The sequence below is a fragment of the Hermetia illucens genome, chromosome 1, assembly GCF_905115235.1.
Source record: "Hermetia illucens chromosome 1, iHerIll2.2.curated.20191125, whole genome shotgun sequence".
NCBI classification, from domain to species: Eukaryota; Metazoa; Arthropoda; class Insecta; order Diptera; family Stratiomyidae; genus Hermetia; species Hermetia illucens.
In genome coordinates, this window is record NC_051849.1 from 36026105 (window position 1) to 36044228 (window position 18124).

Genomic DNA, 18124 nt, shown 5'->3' on the forward strand with positions numbered 1-18124 from the left:
TGAAGGCGTTTACGCACAGAGTGTTGGACTACCCTTGCTGATCAGCGCGAGTCTGGCCACTTTCCAGCGACAAGGAAAAATGCCCTCCTTCAAGCAAGCGTTAAACGCCTCAAGCAGCATTTCTGGTCGTTGGCAGAACATCAATTTGTAAACTTCTGCAGGGATGCCATCTGGGCCTGCCGCCTTCTTTTTTTTTTCACAGTGAAAACCGCTTCTTCGAGCTCTCTCATTGTGAAAAGGGGGAAATCCTCAAAGCTTTCCGCGCTAATGACATCAACCCGTACAGGATGTCTGGGGAACAATGCCCGTACAATGCGGTCCATCTGGTCGATACTTAGTATGCAGGGCCTCCACAGAGCCCCGATTTTCCGACAAGCTTATAGCCAAGTCCTCACGGATCCTCATTCACCTCGTCAACAAGGTCCTGTCAGCCGTGAGCTTTGCTTTTATTTACAGCGCTGCTGAATCTCCTTTTTTCTAATCTATATTGTGCCTTTATGGCGCATGCCTAATCGTTGGCGTGCAAACGTTGTGCCAAACGGCGGAGCTTATGACACTCACTCCGGGGGTCGGCAATTTCTGCCATCCACCAATACATAGAAGGCTTGTCACGGCTAGGGCCCCTCTGGGGCATGGACGACTCCACGCCATCATTCTCAGATTCACCATTAAATTTACGACAGTGACATCCCCCAGAGCGCCCTCCAGCACGGCTCTGCCTGCTCCAAAAGCTTCGACGAACTTCCCGATGTTCACCCTCGCGACATTCTACAGATAGGGGGAGCGTCGCGTTGGTGCACTCCGGCACTGGTGCACTCCGGTCCTGGTGGTCCCTTGCCGAAAAATTTTCTAGGACTCGTCACCTGTCCACCGATGATGCCAGAGATTTCGACGCAAAAGTGATATCAGAAATGCTTCCTTCACAGCCTGGGCACCGAAACGTTAACGTGGATCCGGTGTTCAAAACTACGAGCCCGATTCTCAGCGCCATTTCCAGAGTCCATTTCCCTCTGGAGTCTGACTGAGGCATGCCCCATTCAAGGGCCCTGGCATTAAAATCACCGCCCACCAAGAGTCGTTCCTCCGTTCTCGAAACAGCGTCCTCTACAGCATAAAGCCGGCGTCGAAAGTCCGGTATCGTCTCGCTCGGCGTCAGGTAGACGCTAAAAACGTTATCCCTAAACATCGAATCCAGACAAAACCGTTCCCTCGGCCTTCGGCAAGAACATGAAGTCAAACTTCGTCCCGAACCCAGATGACAGCAGTAAGTAGCGATAGTAGCGATAAGTTTCGGTATTGCTCGCTAATTAGCACTCGATCAGCATTTACTTCCGCATCGAACTGCACTAGCAACTGGTGAGTGGTTGCACTCCGGTGGATGTTAATTTGTAAAATGCGGATAATGCCATTCGCACCCAAGCCCTTTCCAATTCCGTCCCGAAGAGAACGCAACCCTCCCTTTCATTGCAGGTCTTGCTTACCTACAGGACCGCACCCCGGCATGCTGTCCTCCTGTCCGGTCCCTTGCAAGCTGCTGACGTGTGGCCATGGTCCAGACACCTATAGCACTTGGTGGGACTTGGACTGTCCGCATTCGCACCCTGCATACTATCCGTCCAATTTTGATTCTCCCGCTGCTAAATAGTTTCCCCGCATATTGCTCGGGGACTTCCACCTATCCGGACATTAGTTACCTCTGGACATCCACGTTTTATCGCCTCCTCCACTTCGACGTTTTCTGTGAGGCAGTCAAGATCTGGGGTTTCTAGAGAGCACATGGGCTCTAGGCTGGAAATAAAAGCCTTCTCCCCCAATAACCACTTGACCACTCGGAAGGGGTGCTAGTCGTCTTCGGGCTCAGTTCGACGAGGACTCCGCCACTCCTCGTTTTTCGCATGGAAGATACCCCTCCTCCGTTGTCTTCGGGTTTCATCCTGTAGCGGATGTCACTAAGGACTTCCGCAAATGTCTTCCCTTTCGTTTCCTGGCCTGTTCTGCTCCTGGCTGGGCTCTGGAAACTGCTTCGATACAGTCTGCTTCAGACACGTCGTCCTCTTTCCGCTTTTCCCCAGTTCGCTTTGCAGTGGGCTGTCTGCGGTTCGTTGGACGCAAGCAGCGTTCTCAGCAGAGAGTGCCGCTGCTTGTGCTCTTCAATCGTCTTCCGCTGCTCTCCACGTTCGTCTATAGAAGGAAATGCGGCCCAATAGTGCCTCCAGTTCTATCAGCCCGTATTTACGCCTTTGGTGACGTTCCTCTTGACGAACGTTGCCGACCGCATACGCTTGACCACTGTGCATTTCCTGATGAGCCTTTCCGCGCTCAGCTCTTCCTCCTTCTCTGTTGTTTCGTCGATTTCTTTTAGTAATTTATGGGTATTCTCCAGGGAAAACTCACCAGCGCATCGTGTGCAAGGGAACGGGCCGCAATAATCAGGAACGGGAGTACCCTCAGGGACACAGCCCCTACCCTCCCTGAGGCCTGACCTACGCTTAGCTAATCCCGGAATTCACGGACGAATCAGGGCTCGCTCGGGGCAACGCGGTCTACTAACATCGGTTCAATGCACACTACCCGACCAGGGTCCCGAAGGGGCTTGCTCCTGATACACGTCACAACTACCACCTTGGCAGACCTAAGCTCTCATCACCCGATCAACGTCGACAGAGAGCTGTGGACAGCTCCGGAGACTCCCAGTGTGTTTCGACGTGTACCGGTCATTGGCGGCTCGCCCTTCACCGAGAAGCTCCCTCGAGACCTACTACTAGGACGCAGGTGTACTGCCAGCAGAACCACTTACTCGGGCACCTCGGGGACGTCACACCTCGTATCGACCCGTTAAAGGTCGCTGACGACCCCTGAAGACAAATTATTCCGGGTGGAGTTTACCTAACGACTGTGGTCACCGCCCCCGCCCCCCTATCAAACTGGCTTCGGACCATCTATTATCTATCATTTATGTTGTTCTGATTATAGAATTTAACCCGTATACTTGTCCAGTGGCCAGGACATCACCTGCAGAAGTGTTGCTCTCGTATATTCAGTAGCGGCGCCCTGATGGTAATCTGACTGCAGTAAGAGTTCCAATTACGCGGTATAAATCAGGGTTTAATATTCTCCCATTGCTATGTACATTTGATTAGGGTCGAAAAATGTCAAGGATGAGAATCAAAAAAAATTCGCTTGCGAAACTAAAAGAAAACCGAAAACAAATGTTTCGCTAACCAGAAAGAAAATATTCATTTTAACTTTGTACCCCTTAAAAACAAAAACAAACCCAAAAAAACTTTGGCCCAACTTTATATTGACATAAACTTGGGCCAAATTGAATCCTTCCAAAAACAAACATGTCCAACAAAATGGCAAGTGTATAGTATATTCCGTCATGAAAAAAGTCCTGAAACGAAGGAAACAAAGCCCCCAAACTTCAGCTCAGGACACAGCCCAATGAGTATTGCACAGGAGCAAGAGGCGGCCGTAAATACCGACTAGCTTTCATCAAAAGTCTTTAATTGAAATTAAGCATGAAATGGAATAACTTTCTTCGTTTTTCCGCTCGTTTAACGTTAAACATAACTGACCACAGGTAGCATCAAGCCAGCTCGTAGTTGCTTTTCTGGGAGACATTTTATATTGCGTGAATTAAATGGATCGTTTTATTTCAAGAGGCATGTACGCATTGACCTGGCTCAACCCGATTGACCATTTCATGACTTCCGCTCGTATAGAAGGGGTGGTCTACATATGGGGCTACTTAGGCGACTGCAGTACTTCATCATAGCGTGCTTCCCAGAAATCCTGGAGTATAATTAAAGGCATTAGGCTGGTGGCCGTTTGTTCTTGTCGTGCTCCAAGTCCACCCTCGTTCATGCTATTTTCAATTTCAATTGTAACCATGCAGGGTTCTGGGGCTCTGTTTGTTCTTGTCGATTTTTATGTACATTTTCGTAGGACCTTTTTCTCCGGCTCCTTTTGTTTAATTCATTTCGACTCGGTTGTGTTTTGAATGCATTGTTTTCTCGCTTCGTGTTCTTTTATTTTGACTGGCTAATGATTTGCTGAATCGGAAATAAGATGATGAGAAAATGAGGTTGCAGACTGTTTGTGGTTGTGATGAATTAATTTGGAAAATAATGGAGATAATAGCATGTGTAAATTGATATAAAGGAGGGTGACTACATTAAGCCAACTCTCGCATGTCTACTTTTCATATATGACTGCATTAGGGGAAGCTTCGATTTCGGAGCTAACTCTTTTAAATTTGAATTGAAGGCTAGCATTTGAAGAGCAGCCAAACTTAAAGCCGGGTCTTCAAAATTTAAATAATATACGTGCCTGAAAGTGGCAGAAACACAATTACAAATGGGCCCAAATCAACCTTTCTCTAAACTTTCATCCAGGGAAATGTTAATTTCGGGAAACTTTTCGAGGAAGGGCATATCCTCTTAAAGCTTTAATGGATTTTCTACAGTTCATCAACCGCTTCCATGGAATCCTGGTCATCTTCAAATGAGATTCCTAAGCTTAAATTTGAAATCCTCCGGAGCAAGACAAAGCACAATGGAAAGTGAAAGTCATATTTAAAATGAAAACCTTTTCATCGTCGTATTCAAATTGTCGGCTCACTTTGTCCATTTCATCTATTTTCCCGTCATCATCATCATTATCATCATCATCCCCGTTCAGAAGAACTGAGAACAGAGCAGCGAACTGTGAACGCTTGGTTGTCTGGCACAGTTAATTTTACACTTGAGGAAGGCTACTTTAAGGCCATTCAAACCCAGGCCATACTCAAACTGAAGTGTTATATGGCAGGACTGAAATTTTTTTTTTTCAACCGGAAGAAATGAGTGGAGGAGAACTAGTTCAAAACTAATTTGCTGGAGATCACGCTCAAGTGGGGATTGATATAGATAGTAATTGAAATTCTGGAAGTGATGAGCTGTATCACTTTAATTAGTGCCTCAAGGGTTTGGGTAAGCGTTTTTGTTGCGGGACTGAATGCGAACTGGGAGATCAGGAATCAGATTATCGGAACGGAATTGCCAGTGAATGCTATAATGAATGTCGGCCTAATTATGTAAAAATAGGGCCAACATTTCGAGACTGTTCATGGTTAATGACTGGCAGGAAATTTAAACCAAGCCTTCCAATTTAAACAATCAACGCCTGAACTTGCGGATGGAATTGAGTTGAAAAGAAAACATGAAAGATGTAGTAAAACCAACCCCGGAATAAACTGGACGAAAATATGCCGGAAGTATACCAAGTATCCCTGAATATTCCATATTAACAAACTTCTGTAAATTGGCGCCCAACGTGGGGTAGTTGGGCAACCTGATAAGTATGATTCATTTAAGCAATCGGAAAAGGAGCCAAAATAAGGTCCTATAGTTTTTTAAAGTTCTTTGTTTCTATAAATCAATCATCTATTTCCCTTTTGTTCGCTGACCTTTTGCGATCTTTCGGTGAACTTGACAATTCCCAGTTTATAGAAGGACCTGTCTTTATTGATGCAAAACCGAGGAAAATACTGATTTATCGCCTCATTTGAATCTTAACATAAGGTTACTCCATTCAAAGAATTTTGTAGAGAGCAAAACATATTAAGTAGGAATTAAAGAGTATTCTGAATGCGGCAGCACTTCCCATCAATGCCCCAGTCTTTTTTGACGGGTCCCCAGAGATTTGTGTGTCTCTTACTGTCGCAATGGAATACAACTCTTTTATGATTGGCAAATTCCTTGTAATTTCCAAAACATTCTTCCGATATCCTTTGGTGGGACCTTAAAAACCACCACACTCTTTAATCATAAAGTTTGGCTTCGCAATATGCCCACCTTTTCGTTCGTTTTTTTTTTCTGTGCCGGACTGACGAGCTTTTCCTCCTATTTATTTTCTTTCAGCACTTCCATTGACCTCCTTTCAAACTCCTAATTTCCATCTCGACATCATAATATTCTCAAAACATTCACACATTTTAAAATCTTAATTGCAAATGGTCCACTTAATTATCATTTGAAAGTTTCAAATTTTCCGAAACCCTAAAATTTTGTTTTGAAGTATAATATAACAGTTTTTCAATGTTTCAAAATGATCATTAACCTTTTGTTTTGCTTGTTGTTTTAACCATGCTCGATCATAGACCTGATCATGCTACATAATAGAAAAAGCATTTTTAGCGTTCGCTTCGGCCTAAAGCAAAACATTATTTATGCAAGTAGTGCTGGGACCAGCTGGTATTGCCGAACTTTTGTTATGTGGATAGTGGCGAGTTCGATGAGTTGATGGCTGGTGCTTCTTCTCTATGCCATTTTGTCTTTGTTCGATGAGTGTTAAGAGAGTTTAGTTATTTTTTGTTCGGGTGGAATTTGTAAGGTCGGGAAGGAAGAATTGAAATTGGGCAGTTGGCATTTGGTTTATAATTTGCAGTCGTTATTTAAGATTGTCTTAAGACCACCAGGCCGTGGATTAAGTGGTATCTTTAGAGCGGAAATGTACTGTTGCCTATCTACACTCAGGTCATCCTTGCTAGAGTCGTTTTCACGGTGGGAAGGACAGATGATTGAGGAAAGAGGACAAAAAACAGACGATAAACGACGTGTCAGTTAAAATTGAAATGTTCATCTGTCTTCTAGACTTTACATTCATTTACTTTACCGAAACGAGCGCAGGAGGTAGTTATAAGTGTCATTGCATGTTCTACTGATAGCTACTTCACACATTTGTCACGGATCATACACTACGTAAACAGTGTGTGTGTGTGTGTGTTTGTAGTGGGTAGAAGCTTTTTATAGCCTCTAAGCACTGAGACCGTGGTCGTCCATTGCACAGTCTAAAAGAATATCCCAGATTTGTTTGTATATCGCAAGAATTCCGTGCTTTTCCTTCCCGCCTTCGTGTCCGTATTCCCATTGGAGGGACCAGCTTCGTTGAGATCTCTCTCTCTCACGCAGATCTAGGCCCTGGTGGGGGCACAACCAGGCGTTGCCCACCACGGATATGTTGGTCTTCCGCGTCTTGCGCACATTACCACGGATAAAGGAGTCTGGTGCATTCAGTGTCAATTTCATCGGGGTTACTTCCATCGAAGTTTTCGCTTCCTTGCGTCCGATTTCTCTAGACATTACTGCAACTGGTGACGCCACTACGTGCATGTCCTCATTCCCATGGTCTTTCACCTTTTTCTGCATTGAGCCGGTCTATCTGAGGATTTGCGATCATATGCAAGGTATTTTGTGATGCAATAACAAATTCTCTCCTGTCACGGCGCTCTACGCTGAACTTCCCAGTATTTCCCTCGGTATCGGAGTTCGAGTGCGTCTCGCACGTCAATTGGACCACTAACCTCTTCCGTTCAGCTATCCACAGTTCTGCCGTCACCCAGATTTTATGGTGCTCCTTCGGGACGTTGCCGACGGTATAAGTAGCATTTCTGATAGCGGCCCAATGCTCATCGACATTCTCAGGCGAGTTACTCAGTATATCTGCCGTCCAATCAACAAAATAGGGTTCCCACTATGGAGTTACAATTGGATCATACAAGTAGTCGATGTTGAACTTAGCGGGTCGCAGCTGCCCAATGCTGTGAGAAGTAGCGGACCCAACACGAAAGCGAATATAAGCAACCATCAGATAGTGACCCCTTTCGAGGCTGATGTCAGCGCGTCTCATGTTACGCACACCCAGAAGACAACTCATAAATCTATTGCTGATCGCGAAATGGTCTAACTGATTGCTCTTACGGTGCCAGTCAAGGAGCATGCGGACACTGCGTTTTCGATAGCCAAAGGTTGTAACCATGAGGTCAGTCCCTATCCGAGGCATTATTGACTTTTCCTTAACAATAAAATTTCAAAATTAACAGGCTGCTGGCCCCGTCGGTGTTGTTCGGTGGTCGCCTCCTACCAAAGGCACAGGAAAAATTGAGTGTATTCTTAAGCCCCAACTTACAGGGCACTTTATTTTGCTGGAAAACTTCTTCCGTTCTTGCATGAAACTTCTCTTTTGGAAACGTCTGTTTCCATTCACGTTCTCCCCAAAGCTTATTAGGTCCAAATATCATATCTCCTTGTTTGGAAGTAGAGTTCAGAGAATTCAAGGAGTCGTTTCCTTTCATCAGTTACCTTTTCATTTGATGACTGATCTTGAACCTGATCCAAGCCTCCGCCTTTGTTTTTTTTGCGCTATACTAGCAGGCATCATCAGTATCACTGCTTTGACAACTTTCATTGATCTCTTGTCTATTCTGTTTGCTTCAGTGAGAAAAGATTTGGATGGTCCGTTCGTTCCTTTCCTATTAATAATTTCATTTCCATTCTTCGCGATGAATTCGATTTGTTTTTTTTTTTTTTTTATTTCCAACACCTCCGCGTTGAAAGATTTACAGAAACCACCAATTCTCTTCCTCCCACTTCTGACACCTGTTCTCCCGAGTAGTGTACTTTCAAGAAAGTCTCAACTCTGGAGCTCGTGAAAGTACCTTCAACCTTCAAGTTCCTTACAAGAGGCTCTAAAAGAGTCCCGTTTCGAACGTTTTACCAGCCTCTTATATTCACGCTGTTAGTTCCAAAAGTTTAACCAGTCTTTATCCTTATTGCTTTGTAAGCACGATTTAAAAGTCGTCTGGTTTGTTTTCTGAGTTTTTGCAGTTTTCGGTTCCATTATGGAACTGTTTTACCTCGGCTTCGGGAAATATTACAAGCTTCGTGAAAGCACTCTAAAAGTGTGCGATTCAGTGTTTGATCTTGATCTGCTATCGCCAAAGGAGTCCTTTGTCGCCAAGAAATGAGACTGACCTCATGATTACGAATTTTGTAAATCAAAAACGAACTATGAATGGGTTCAGCAATGTATGCACTTTTACCAACACCGGCACCGAGGATCCCCAAAATAATCACTTCCCGATATAGCGGAGGAGGATACTTTCTACGAGCAGCGCTCCTAGAGAGTCTACATTAAGGTGACATTGCAATCGTTTAGGAGATCTGAATGCCAAGGTGAATTTTGATAACACTTTGCTCGGACATATGATGGGGAAGCACGGAAATGCTAGGAATCCGAGACTTTTCCCAGAGAGTGTAGGAAGGGGATTATTGTTAAGGCTCCAAATAGCGGGATCCCTTTTGAGTACGAAAATTGGGGGAGTATCTGCGTGCTCTTAGGTTGGTTTCACTTTTGCATTGACCACAGCAACACCCTATGGAGCATTTTGAAACAGTGCGCAAAGTTTAGATCTTCGCTTCATCTGGTCCTCATCGAATTCAATAAGCGTACGACAGCGTGAACAGGGAGTGTATCTGGTGTTCTTCCCGCAGGAAAGGCATTCCGGAGAAACTAATAGCCATTGTCAGAAGATCAGAGCAAAATCTCAAAGGAATTTAAGTATAAAAGCGGAGCCCCCACCTTGACTACGCTGACGACATCTATTCGCTCTCTCACAAGGCCCTGAACCTTGGCCTAATCGCTCTAATTGGGAAAGAGAGTCGAATAGAGTCGGGCTGGAGATAAACACCAACAAAACAAAGGTTTCAGGTCTGAGGGGTCATCGCACTCTCTCTATCTGCAATAATATTCAGAGTATCAAAGGAATTGGTGCATTTGTATGCCTAGGAAGCGTGGTTTCTGCCATCTGATGGTAGCGAACTGAAACCGAAGTGCTGAATCCGCCTTCGTCTGTTGTCTAATATTATTTCACCCCCAAAATCAAGACTCTTCTGTTCTAGTGTTCTTGCTGTGTTGCTATATGAAAGTAGTACATGGAAAGTCAGAGCTCCTAGCCTTTGCGAACACTTGTCTGCGATGTATCATCGGAGTACGCTAGCCTGATGCTATTTCAAACAAGGAACTTGGTTGGCGAGCAGTTGCTCGTGGGGAATCCGATCGAAACGCAGGGGTGGCATTGCATAAATCACTCGTTAAGGAGGGGAGACAATTATATTGATGGCTAAGCCATGCGGTGGAAACCACTCTTCCGAGATGGCCGATAAATGAGACGCCCCAAGGGCGCTTGGTGCAGAACAGTAGAGGAGGAGTACTGTTGATGATTTTCCACCACTGTATACTACCGCCATCAGGAGGAATCGCAAAATCGTTGAAATTTTCCTAAATCTGCGTAGTATTTATTATCTTTTTAACGTAAGCCCATACGGGCACTCTTTGCAGGGCATCCTTGAGGGCTCTTGCTATGGGTACTCTTCGAAGTAAAATAGGCCCTCGTTGGCACCTAGTTCTCAAGACTACATGCAGATACCAATGTTACCATGTAATCCACTATCGAGTACAAAACACCTACGAGTGCATTTACACCAGTTTGCATAAACATACGTGTACCCGTATCCTCCATCTGGAAATGCGTTTGCTTGATAATCAGGTGACTTCTAACAGGACAATCATCTGTAATGTAATTGGAACTGCATGCGGTGGACTACATGTATAACATTCATTTTATCTTCATTTGGGAAAATCACCCTCCCTCGAAAGTTCTGCCTTACTGCAATCACCCTAATGTCCAACCGGCTATTACTACCCAGTTCTGTTGAGAAGGACAATTTTCTCAGCCCTAAATGCTACGTTCGTCTTAGCCCTGACAGGTTCTTTCCTATCTACCTGGATCAAAATGCTGTCAAAATCTAGATACAAATGAAGGTTCGAAAGGATAAGAGCCAAATAAATTGAAACGTCCATTAAAAGGAGATGCACTCAGCCAGAATAAGGTTGACTTCAGAGAACCACTGAAAAGTTACAGCAATGCCAGAACTTTTCCGATTTCAGCATATCAATCATTAATTAAGAACATTCTCACAAATTCATCGACCCGCATCCGTTTTCCTTTTGCAACCCCATAAACATCATCGACAAAGCAAGCAAAGTTGCAAAGTTTTCGCGGCATCGTCCTTGAGAATTCCTTGGCTCTTCACTCTGCACTGCTTGACGGGTCATCGATTCTGTGTAAATGATTCCTGCAAGAATTCTATCAACATAATGAATGATGTAAAAGCCATATCACGACCTGCTGGATTTATGGTCCAGAAGGAGGCAAAGGCAGCAAAATGCATCTCGCATGAATAGCGTCGGAATTGAATTCAATAAGAACGTGGACATCTACAGCAATGTAGAGGTTGAGTTTCTTGTTTATGAGTTCTTTGTGGCTTTCAAAATCAACTCCAACCGACCATAACGTTGCCGGAAACATTTAGTCTGTGAATGAAGCGAAGAGACCTGGAAGCTGTGGAATGTCGTTTGTCATCTATAAACTACTATACCTTCCCCTTTATCTCGGAGCTGCCAAAGGGAAGAACAATTGTGTCCAATCTGAGCAGAAACAATTGCTGTGTCGAAGTTTCAGAAATTCGGTTTCGTGCTGCTGACAAGGAACTGGTTATACGGATTTAGCATGCATCAAAGCTATTAGTTTAAGTAGGATTTAAAGTTTTTGGGATGCCCCTAGGACGATTTAAAGAGCCAAGGCAATATGCAATACCAGAGTGTCCCCCAAAGCGAATCCTCGAAGATCCGATGATGTTGAAGTCAAACTAAAGAGACTCCTATATGAATTTTTCAACTTCCCCGAGGACTCTTCCTGACAAAACTGTATCCACATTACAACACTGAAAATGCATACCTTATTCATATGTAGACTGAACACGAAGGATATACTCTCAATACCACAGTGGTTAGCACTTAAGAATGCCATCTTTCAAAATGCTCCTTCGTAGCGTGAATAATTTACGGTTGGATTGAATCCAAGGAATGCATTTCACTTCATATTTTATGCTGTGCTGCAGGCACGAACTGGAGCGATATCTCGTCTCTTTCACGGTTAGGAGTTTCCATAAAGTTTTATGCTATATTACAGTCTTGGCGGATTTAGTCGTGGTTGCGTGCAAAGTGAGAAGTTATTGCCATTCTGTAAAGTGGTAGTTTCAATCAGAATATTGTATGCAACATTGTGTATCGAGGATTTGTTTTTTTTTCTCGAATTGACGCAAGTCCTTTTAATTTATTAGAAATGGATGTTAATAGGTGAGACTTGTTTAAGAAAATAATTACAATCAGTTGCCTTGGAAATACTTCGGCCTCTTATGTCAAATACGAGCACACTTTAAAGTTGGAACTAAGTTTGCCTGTATCCTTCATTATATCACGCTCAGGGAAGTGGTTCCGCCCGTGACTGAAGTGGTTCAGGGCTCCAACATGCAACTGTGAACAAAACTTTCTAGGCCCGGAGATTTACCTACATACCAAGCGGTTGATTTTATCCTTCGTGATTACCAATTCAATATTATCAAACGACTGGGACTTCATAGCCTCTAAGCTTGGTGCACACTCACGGTTATCCTCGCCAGCGGATAGGTGCATCTGAACTAGCAGCTCAAAGGTCTCAAAGATTTGGTAGTGCAGCCCTCCAATTTCTCGTCTATGCTTCTTGACCAGAATCTTATTAAGTCCCACAAAACCGATATTCTGACAATTCTCCAGTCAAGTCTGCTTCCTCGAAGTTCTGATTAGCAACTTATATATTTTCAGGCTGCCCTTGCATGACTGCCAGTAGAAGCTCCGTGAGCTTCCTGTCAAGTCTTCGGTTCACCGACGACCGACGACGGTAATGTGTTTTCACTCTATTTTGCCGGGCACGATATTCTAAAGGAAATTTCAAATGCCTTCTCTAGAGCATCGTCCTCTGGCTCTAGTTCGTCTGTTGTGCAGATGTTTCCATGGGGGGAACCGCCAAATTTGATTTTGATAACCAGACTAAACTTCCTACAGTCGATCCTCCTCCATTGTTTGAAAGGGTAGGAAGACTCTTCTGAACTGGAATTCGAGAAGGATCTCTGATCAGATACCCTCCAGTTCTCCACCTTGAAAGTCCCATTGCCGACTAAGTGATATCAAGGACTCTCAAAACTGCCACAGTTCCGCAAGCTGGAGAAGCGGAAAATTGGTGTACAGCCCCTGATGCATACCGACAGACTTGTATTATAAATAAGGTCAAAGAGAGGATTACCTCCTTCGTTGATTTCCGACGGGCCTAGCACGGGTGCCGCGCATTGTTATCGCAGGCTGCCAACTTGTTACGTCTTCCTCGCTGCAATAATAGACGTTAGACGCTATAGTTACTCTGTTGTTTATGTAAGCCGAGGAAATATACACTTTATGCGCTCTTACCTGCTCCACTTTTTTCGCGGTTAGGTCACTGTAACTTTGGTCCCCGGCACAGAAAGGCGTACAGGCTCTTTCGAACGAGAATCCATACCACAAGCGTGTCCCGATCTGCGTCACTTGTGCTGTGGAATAAATTGTAATTTTTGCTTTGGAGTCCTTTGATGACTTGCCTTCTTCCGATCCAGGGCTACTGCACTGATGTCGCTGAGGCGCACTTGAGAACTTCTGATTTATCTGCGATACTCTCTCTGTAGGGAGGTCATCACACCATGTCGGTCTGCGTTCCTCTAAGAGCGCTTCCAACGACTGGATCCAAGTCGGTGGCCGCCTTCGCGCAGTATAACATTTTGACGTTTGCGTTCCTGAATCCTTTTCCGGTGCCTCCAAGCACTCTCGATTTATACGGAGTAGGAATGGTCAGCTATTCACCTGGGGTTCCTCTTCCACAATCACCACCATGATGTCTATGGCGACCCTGGGCTATTGAAAGCGCAGAGATTGGACAGGCTTGTCCTAACCTTGGTCTGGAAATGTCGACCTGTAAGACAATCTTGAGATTCATACCCTGACAAGCGACGCTGATGATAGCGACGCATGAATTAAGAATGTATCTAGAAAACTAGGCCTCGCATGCTATTACGTGGAGCAATTGGGAAGAATCAGAGTAGGACACCAGCTCTGACTACCTGATCTCAACACTGGTCCATACCTCCGGCGCCAGTTTGCCACAAGCGGAGTTACTCATAAGTAACTCCTGGCTACGGCGCTGGAAAGTGAATTCTCCTACAAATGCTGCCCCTTTTGCTTTTCGGCCAGTGCGCATCCTTAAATTGTGTTTTCCAAACATTTTTTGTTATTTCCTCGACAATTGCCTAGTATTAAACAATGCCATTTTCACCTCTCTCGTCTACAGATCCCGGTTCCTTATTCTTCCCAATCTTATTTAGAATACTGATGCTGGCTGTTGACTAACAGTCCAGCGGGCTTTTGTGTCTTCACTAGCTCCCGGGAGCAGATACTTCACCGACGGTTTCAGGAGTGCTGTGGCTGTTACTCGCTACGACCAGTTTGATGACAGTGGTTTCCAGGCTGGAAACTCTACTGCCCTCGGTTATTACTCCTGGCTGAATGTCAGCAGCTTGCCCTCGGATAATACGTTTGGCACCAATACTTCTTCTGCTTCTATCATTAATTTCTTTTTCAAATCAGAGTCCATGTGCCACAAATATTCCTGAAAAATTTCCCCGAGGTTAGGCCGGCCAAGAATGTAAGGGTCAAAATATTGAAAGTGTCCCAAACTCCGCATAATAAAGACGAAGTTTCCCCTTGACCACGCATTTTAAGCCTCACGCCGCCTTAGTCACCTTGGATTTGGGTCGTATTACCACCTTTCAGAGTGTAGGGAGGACGGTCCCAGGGCTCTTGCCCTGGTTTATCTCCCGTCTTGCCCGTAAGATATAACGAGCAGCCAAAGAGATCCTCCTGAATTAGGTAACTACTCCTAGTCAGGGCCTGATTGTTTCCAGCACCCATCGCGGAGAGGATCGGACTGCATGTATATTGGCGTATGTTAATGCTATTAGAGGTGCCCTTAAAATCAATCGTGATTTGACATCGGATACCAGTCGACTCAGCTGTGAATGGGTCCCTGAGTCAAATCAGGGTAATAATCTCGGGCGAGCGTAATGCTGACCACATTGCGTTCTGTAGAGTATCCTTAGTATGCCGCTACGGTCATGAATGAACTGCTCTAATACACTTCAAGGCCCTGATCCAATATGGATTGTTGCGCCAACGATTATTATTATTATCCATCGCCACTTCCACCTTCCGATCACATCGCGTATGGGAGGCAGGCCTGTGCAACAAACAAGTTCTTCATTGGAGATAGTGCCAAGCCAGGATACTCTGATGATATGTCGCAGACAGGTGTTTGCGGAGACTTAAAGCTTTTGAGTGGCAGTGGTGGTCACTCTCCATATGAATATAGCAACATAGAAAGAACATTACTACAGAACAGTCTCAGCTTGATCCTGGTATTGAGACAACTGCATTTCCAAATTTTAGACAAGATAGCGAAAGTGGATCTAACGCTGTGAATGCATCGAGCAACATTTAGTTTGGTGCCACCTTCGGCAGAAACCACGTTTCCTAGATATACAAATTGATCGACGCGAGAGTGCGATGGCACGTTAAACCGAGAACCTTGCGTTTTGTTGCTGTTTATATTCAGTCCAACTCTACTTGTTTCTCGGTATGGAGTTACACCGAAAAATTGCGATAGAGGCATTTTCGATGGTATGGTCAATAATTCGCGCTAATGAAAATTCACTTGTCAAGATTGGTCTGAACATCGAAGTCGATGGTAAGCGACCAAAAGGTCGACCGAAACAATGCCGGATGGGGATTTGAAACCCTCCCGATTGCATTCAGATCAGACTTTTGATAGAAGCAAATGGCGAAACCGATCACGACGAGCCGACCCCGCTTGTGAAGGCGTAATCGAGGTTTTTGAGGACAGATGTCATAGATCTTTGATTTCAAGACGTACAAGAAGAAATAAGATAGGTGACAACACGGACTTCGCTTTGGAGTTCGAATTCTCCTAAGATTTTACCTCGATGCAACACTTGACATTTTGCACCATCATATGTCGCTCTGATAATACCTAACATAATAGTTTCTCCAGAATGCCCGTCCTGCGTAACATACGTCAGAAATACTCCCTATTCTTGCTGCCAAAATCTTTGTCGAAATTGATGAAGCAAAAATCTGAACTCCGCGCCCTGTTCCAACATGATCTGTTGGGTGTTGATGTAGCGAACGCAGGAGGATACGGAGCCGAAACTAGCCTGATCTCTGTCGATTAGGCTTCCGAGGTGTTCTTTACTGATGGTTTTACTTTTGAAAGCCTAATAACTCCAGGATACTATCTTTAAATCTCCCTATCTGTCTCTTGGATTGATGCGAGGCATGTTGGAGAACATATATAAAGTAGACTGCTTTCATTCATGGGAGAAGCCAACCAAAACGATCAACCTCGATGCGACAGCGAGGGTTGTAAGTCAAGCCCGGAATGTGGGCGTCTTCGCAAAATATCCCTACCTAGTGATTCTAAATATTTAAAATGATTTTATTTCATGTAACTGAGGTAGAATTAAGGGCGCTTTGGTTCAATTTGGTATCAATGGCTACTTAAATTGACTAATCTAAAATTACCCGTGGGAGAGACTACTAGCCAATGAAGACTCGATGAAGTATACCATTACGACTGAAAATGTAATGTCCAGTGGACTGTTCGATCTTTGCTTTCCGAAAGAGGCAACGTTGATTCGATTTGCAGAGGATCTAACGATGTGTGAAGTCACAAAGCACACCAAAGTACCTACACCACTAAATCGTGATTACCAAAGGTCAAAAGGGAAAAGGTGGAGATGGTCCTTATCACTATCCGCTTAAAAAATTATCCCACTGATATCCAGGTGAGTTACTACCTGAGGATGATTATCGATTCCAGTGCCCACTTGGAGAGGCGGCAAGAGCTATTTGATATGTATCAAGGATGATGTCCAACGTAAGAAGGCGGAGCTGCTCGCTCTTAAAGTTGTGGGAGCCATCATACTACATAGGTTTTTAACAAGATGAATCGGAGAACATTAACTTCGCTTTGGTCCAACTGTGCACAGTGAATTGCATTTAGAATGACATCGAGTGAAGCGATACTGATCATTGCAGAAATGATCCCTGTAGATTTGCAAAAATGGATATGCACTATCTTCACCAAAGAATGAGAACAAATCCATCCGATGTGACTACAAACTTCCAAAGAGCTACAGGAAATGACAACTTCGAATAAAACCGGTGATCTCGAGCACTGACTCCAGGTATTGAGGAGTGAATTTAACAAAAGCTTGGACAACTGAATTATATGACACAATTTCTTGCACAAGGCTCCGTGATCTTAGGAAGTAGTGATGATAGAAAAGGATCTTCAATAACCAGATGGTAGATGGACCACCTAGTTTTAATCTGAGAGCTCTCCGTGACTTTTTGACAATGATCCCGCGATCCCATGATCCGACGCAGTCGATCCTTGGTAAATTGTCCACCACCAAGCGTGAAAAGAAAAAAGGACGTAGTTGTCTTGAAATTAAAAGGGTTTACTATTAACTCTACTTAGTTGTTCTTCGTGTATACTGCTTCGACCATTAAGACTTTTGCTACCTAGCTCTAGATCTCCTATAATATAGCTAAAACTATAGTACTATATTTAGTCAACGTCCTTGATATGTGAAACTCATTACACTGTCAATCCTATACGCAATAATCCTCTTTAATTTTATCTATTTAAATCGTAATAACAACACCATTACCCCGGAAACCTATCCCTTTTCGTGTTCCGTTTTGTAATTTCCTACTCTTCACCAGTCGTCTTTACGTATTACCTTTGATATCAGACTTCTAGATCAAGATAAGTCAGATCAAACCTTTTGAATTTATATTTAACTCCATTTAAAGGAATCATCCATCCACCGACGAGAGCTTACACGTGTACACTTTAACTGTGCTTATCAGCAAACAACGGATGGAATAAAAAATTTCGCTCCCACATATAAAACCAATTCGACATAGTACCTCAAATATTCTCATATTCAAAGCATGTTCACTATACTCGCTCTATCCTGTTGCCTCTTTCCAGGACTATCATGTATTTTTCATGCATAATCCGTCGCCGAATCGATGCTTGGTATTCGACTTAGACACAACATTACCCTTTCCAACGTACTTTCACAAATACGTCACGGAGACGTTTCGATCGGATTTAGCGCTTAGACCAGAACATCACAGGTGAGGAAGTTAAAAAGGATATCATCCTATGTACATACATATAGTAAGCTATTAGGGATGATGCAGCAAATACGGAGATGATAGTTGAAAGAAATTCCAGGAAGCTTGCTTGGAT

The 18124-nt window shown here is 44.1% G+C and overlaps 1 protein-coding gene across 1 annotated transcript in view; it reads left to right on the plus strand.

Moving 5' to 3' along the window:
- Window positions 1–18124, plus strand: part of LOC119661227 (protein N-terminal glutamine amidohydrolase) — a 242238-nt gene that overhangs the window by 215627 nt on the left and 8487 nt on the right. The window contains exon 3 of the mRNA XM_038070453.1: window positions 17861–18009. Coding sequence (XP_037926381.1) covers window positions 17861–18009 — 149 coding nt within the window. The remainder of the gene's footprint in view (window positions 1–17860; window positions 18010–18124) is intronic.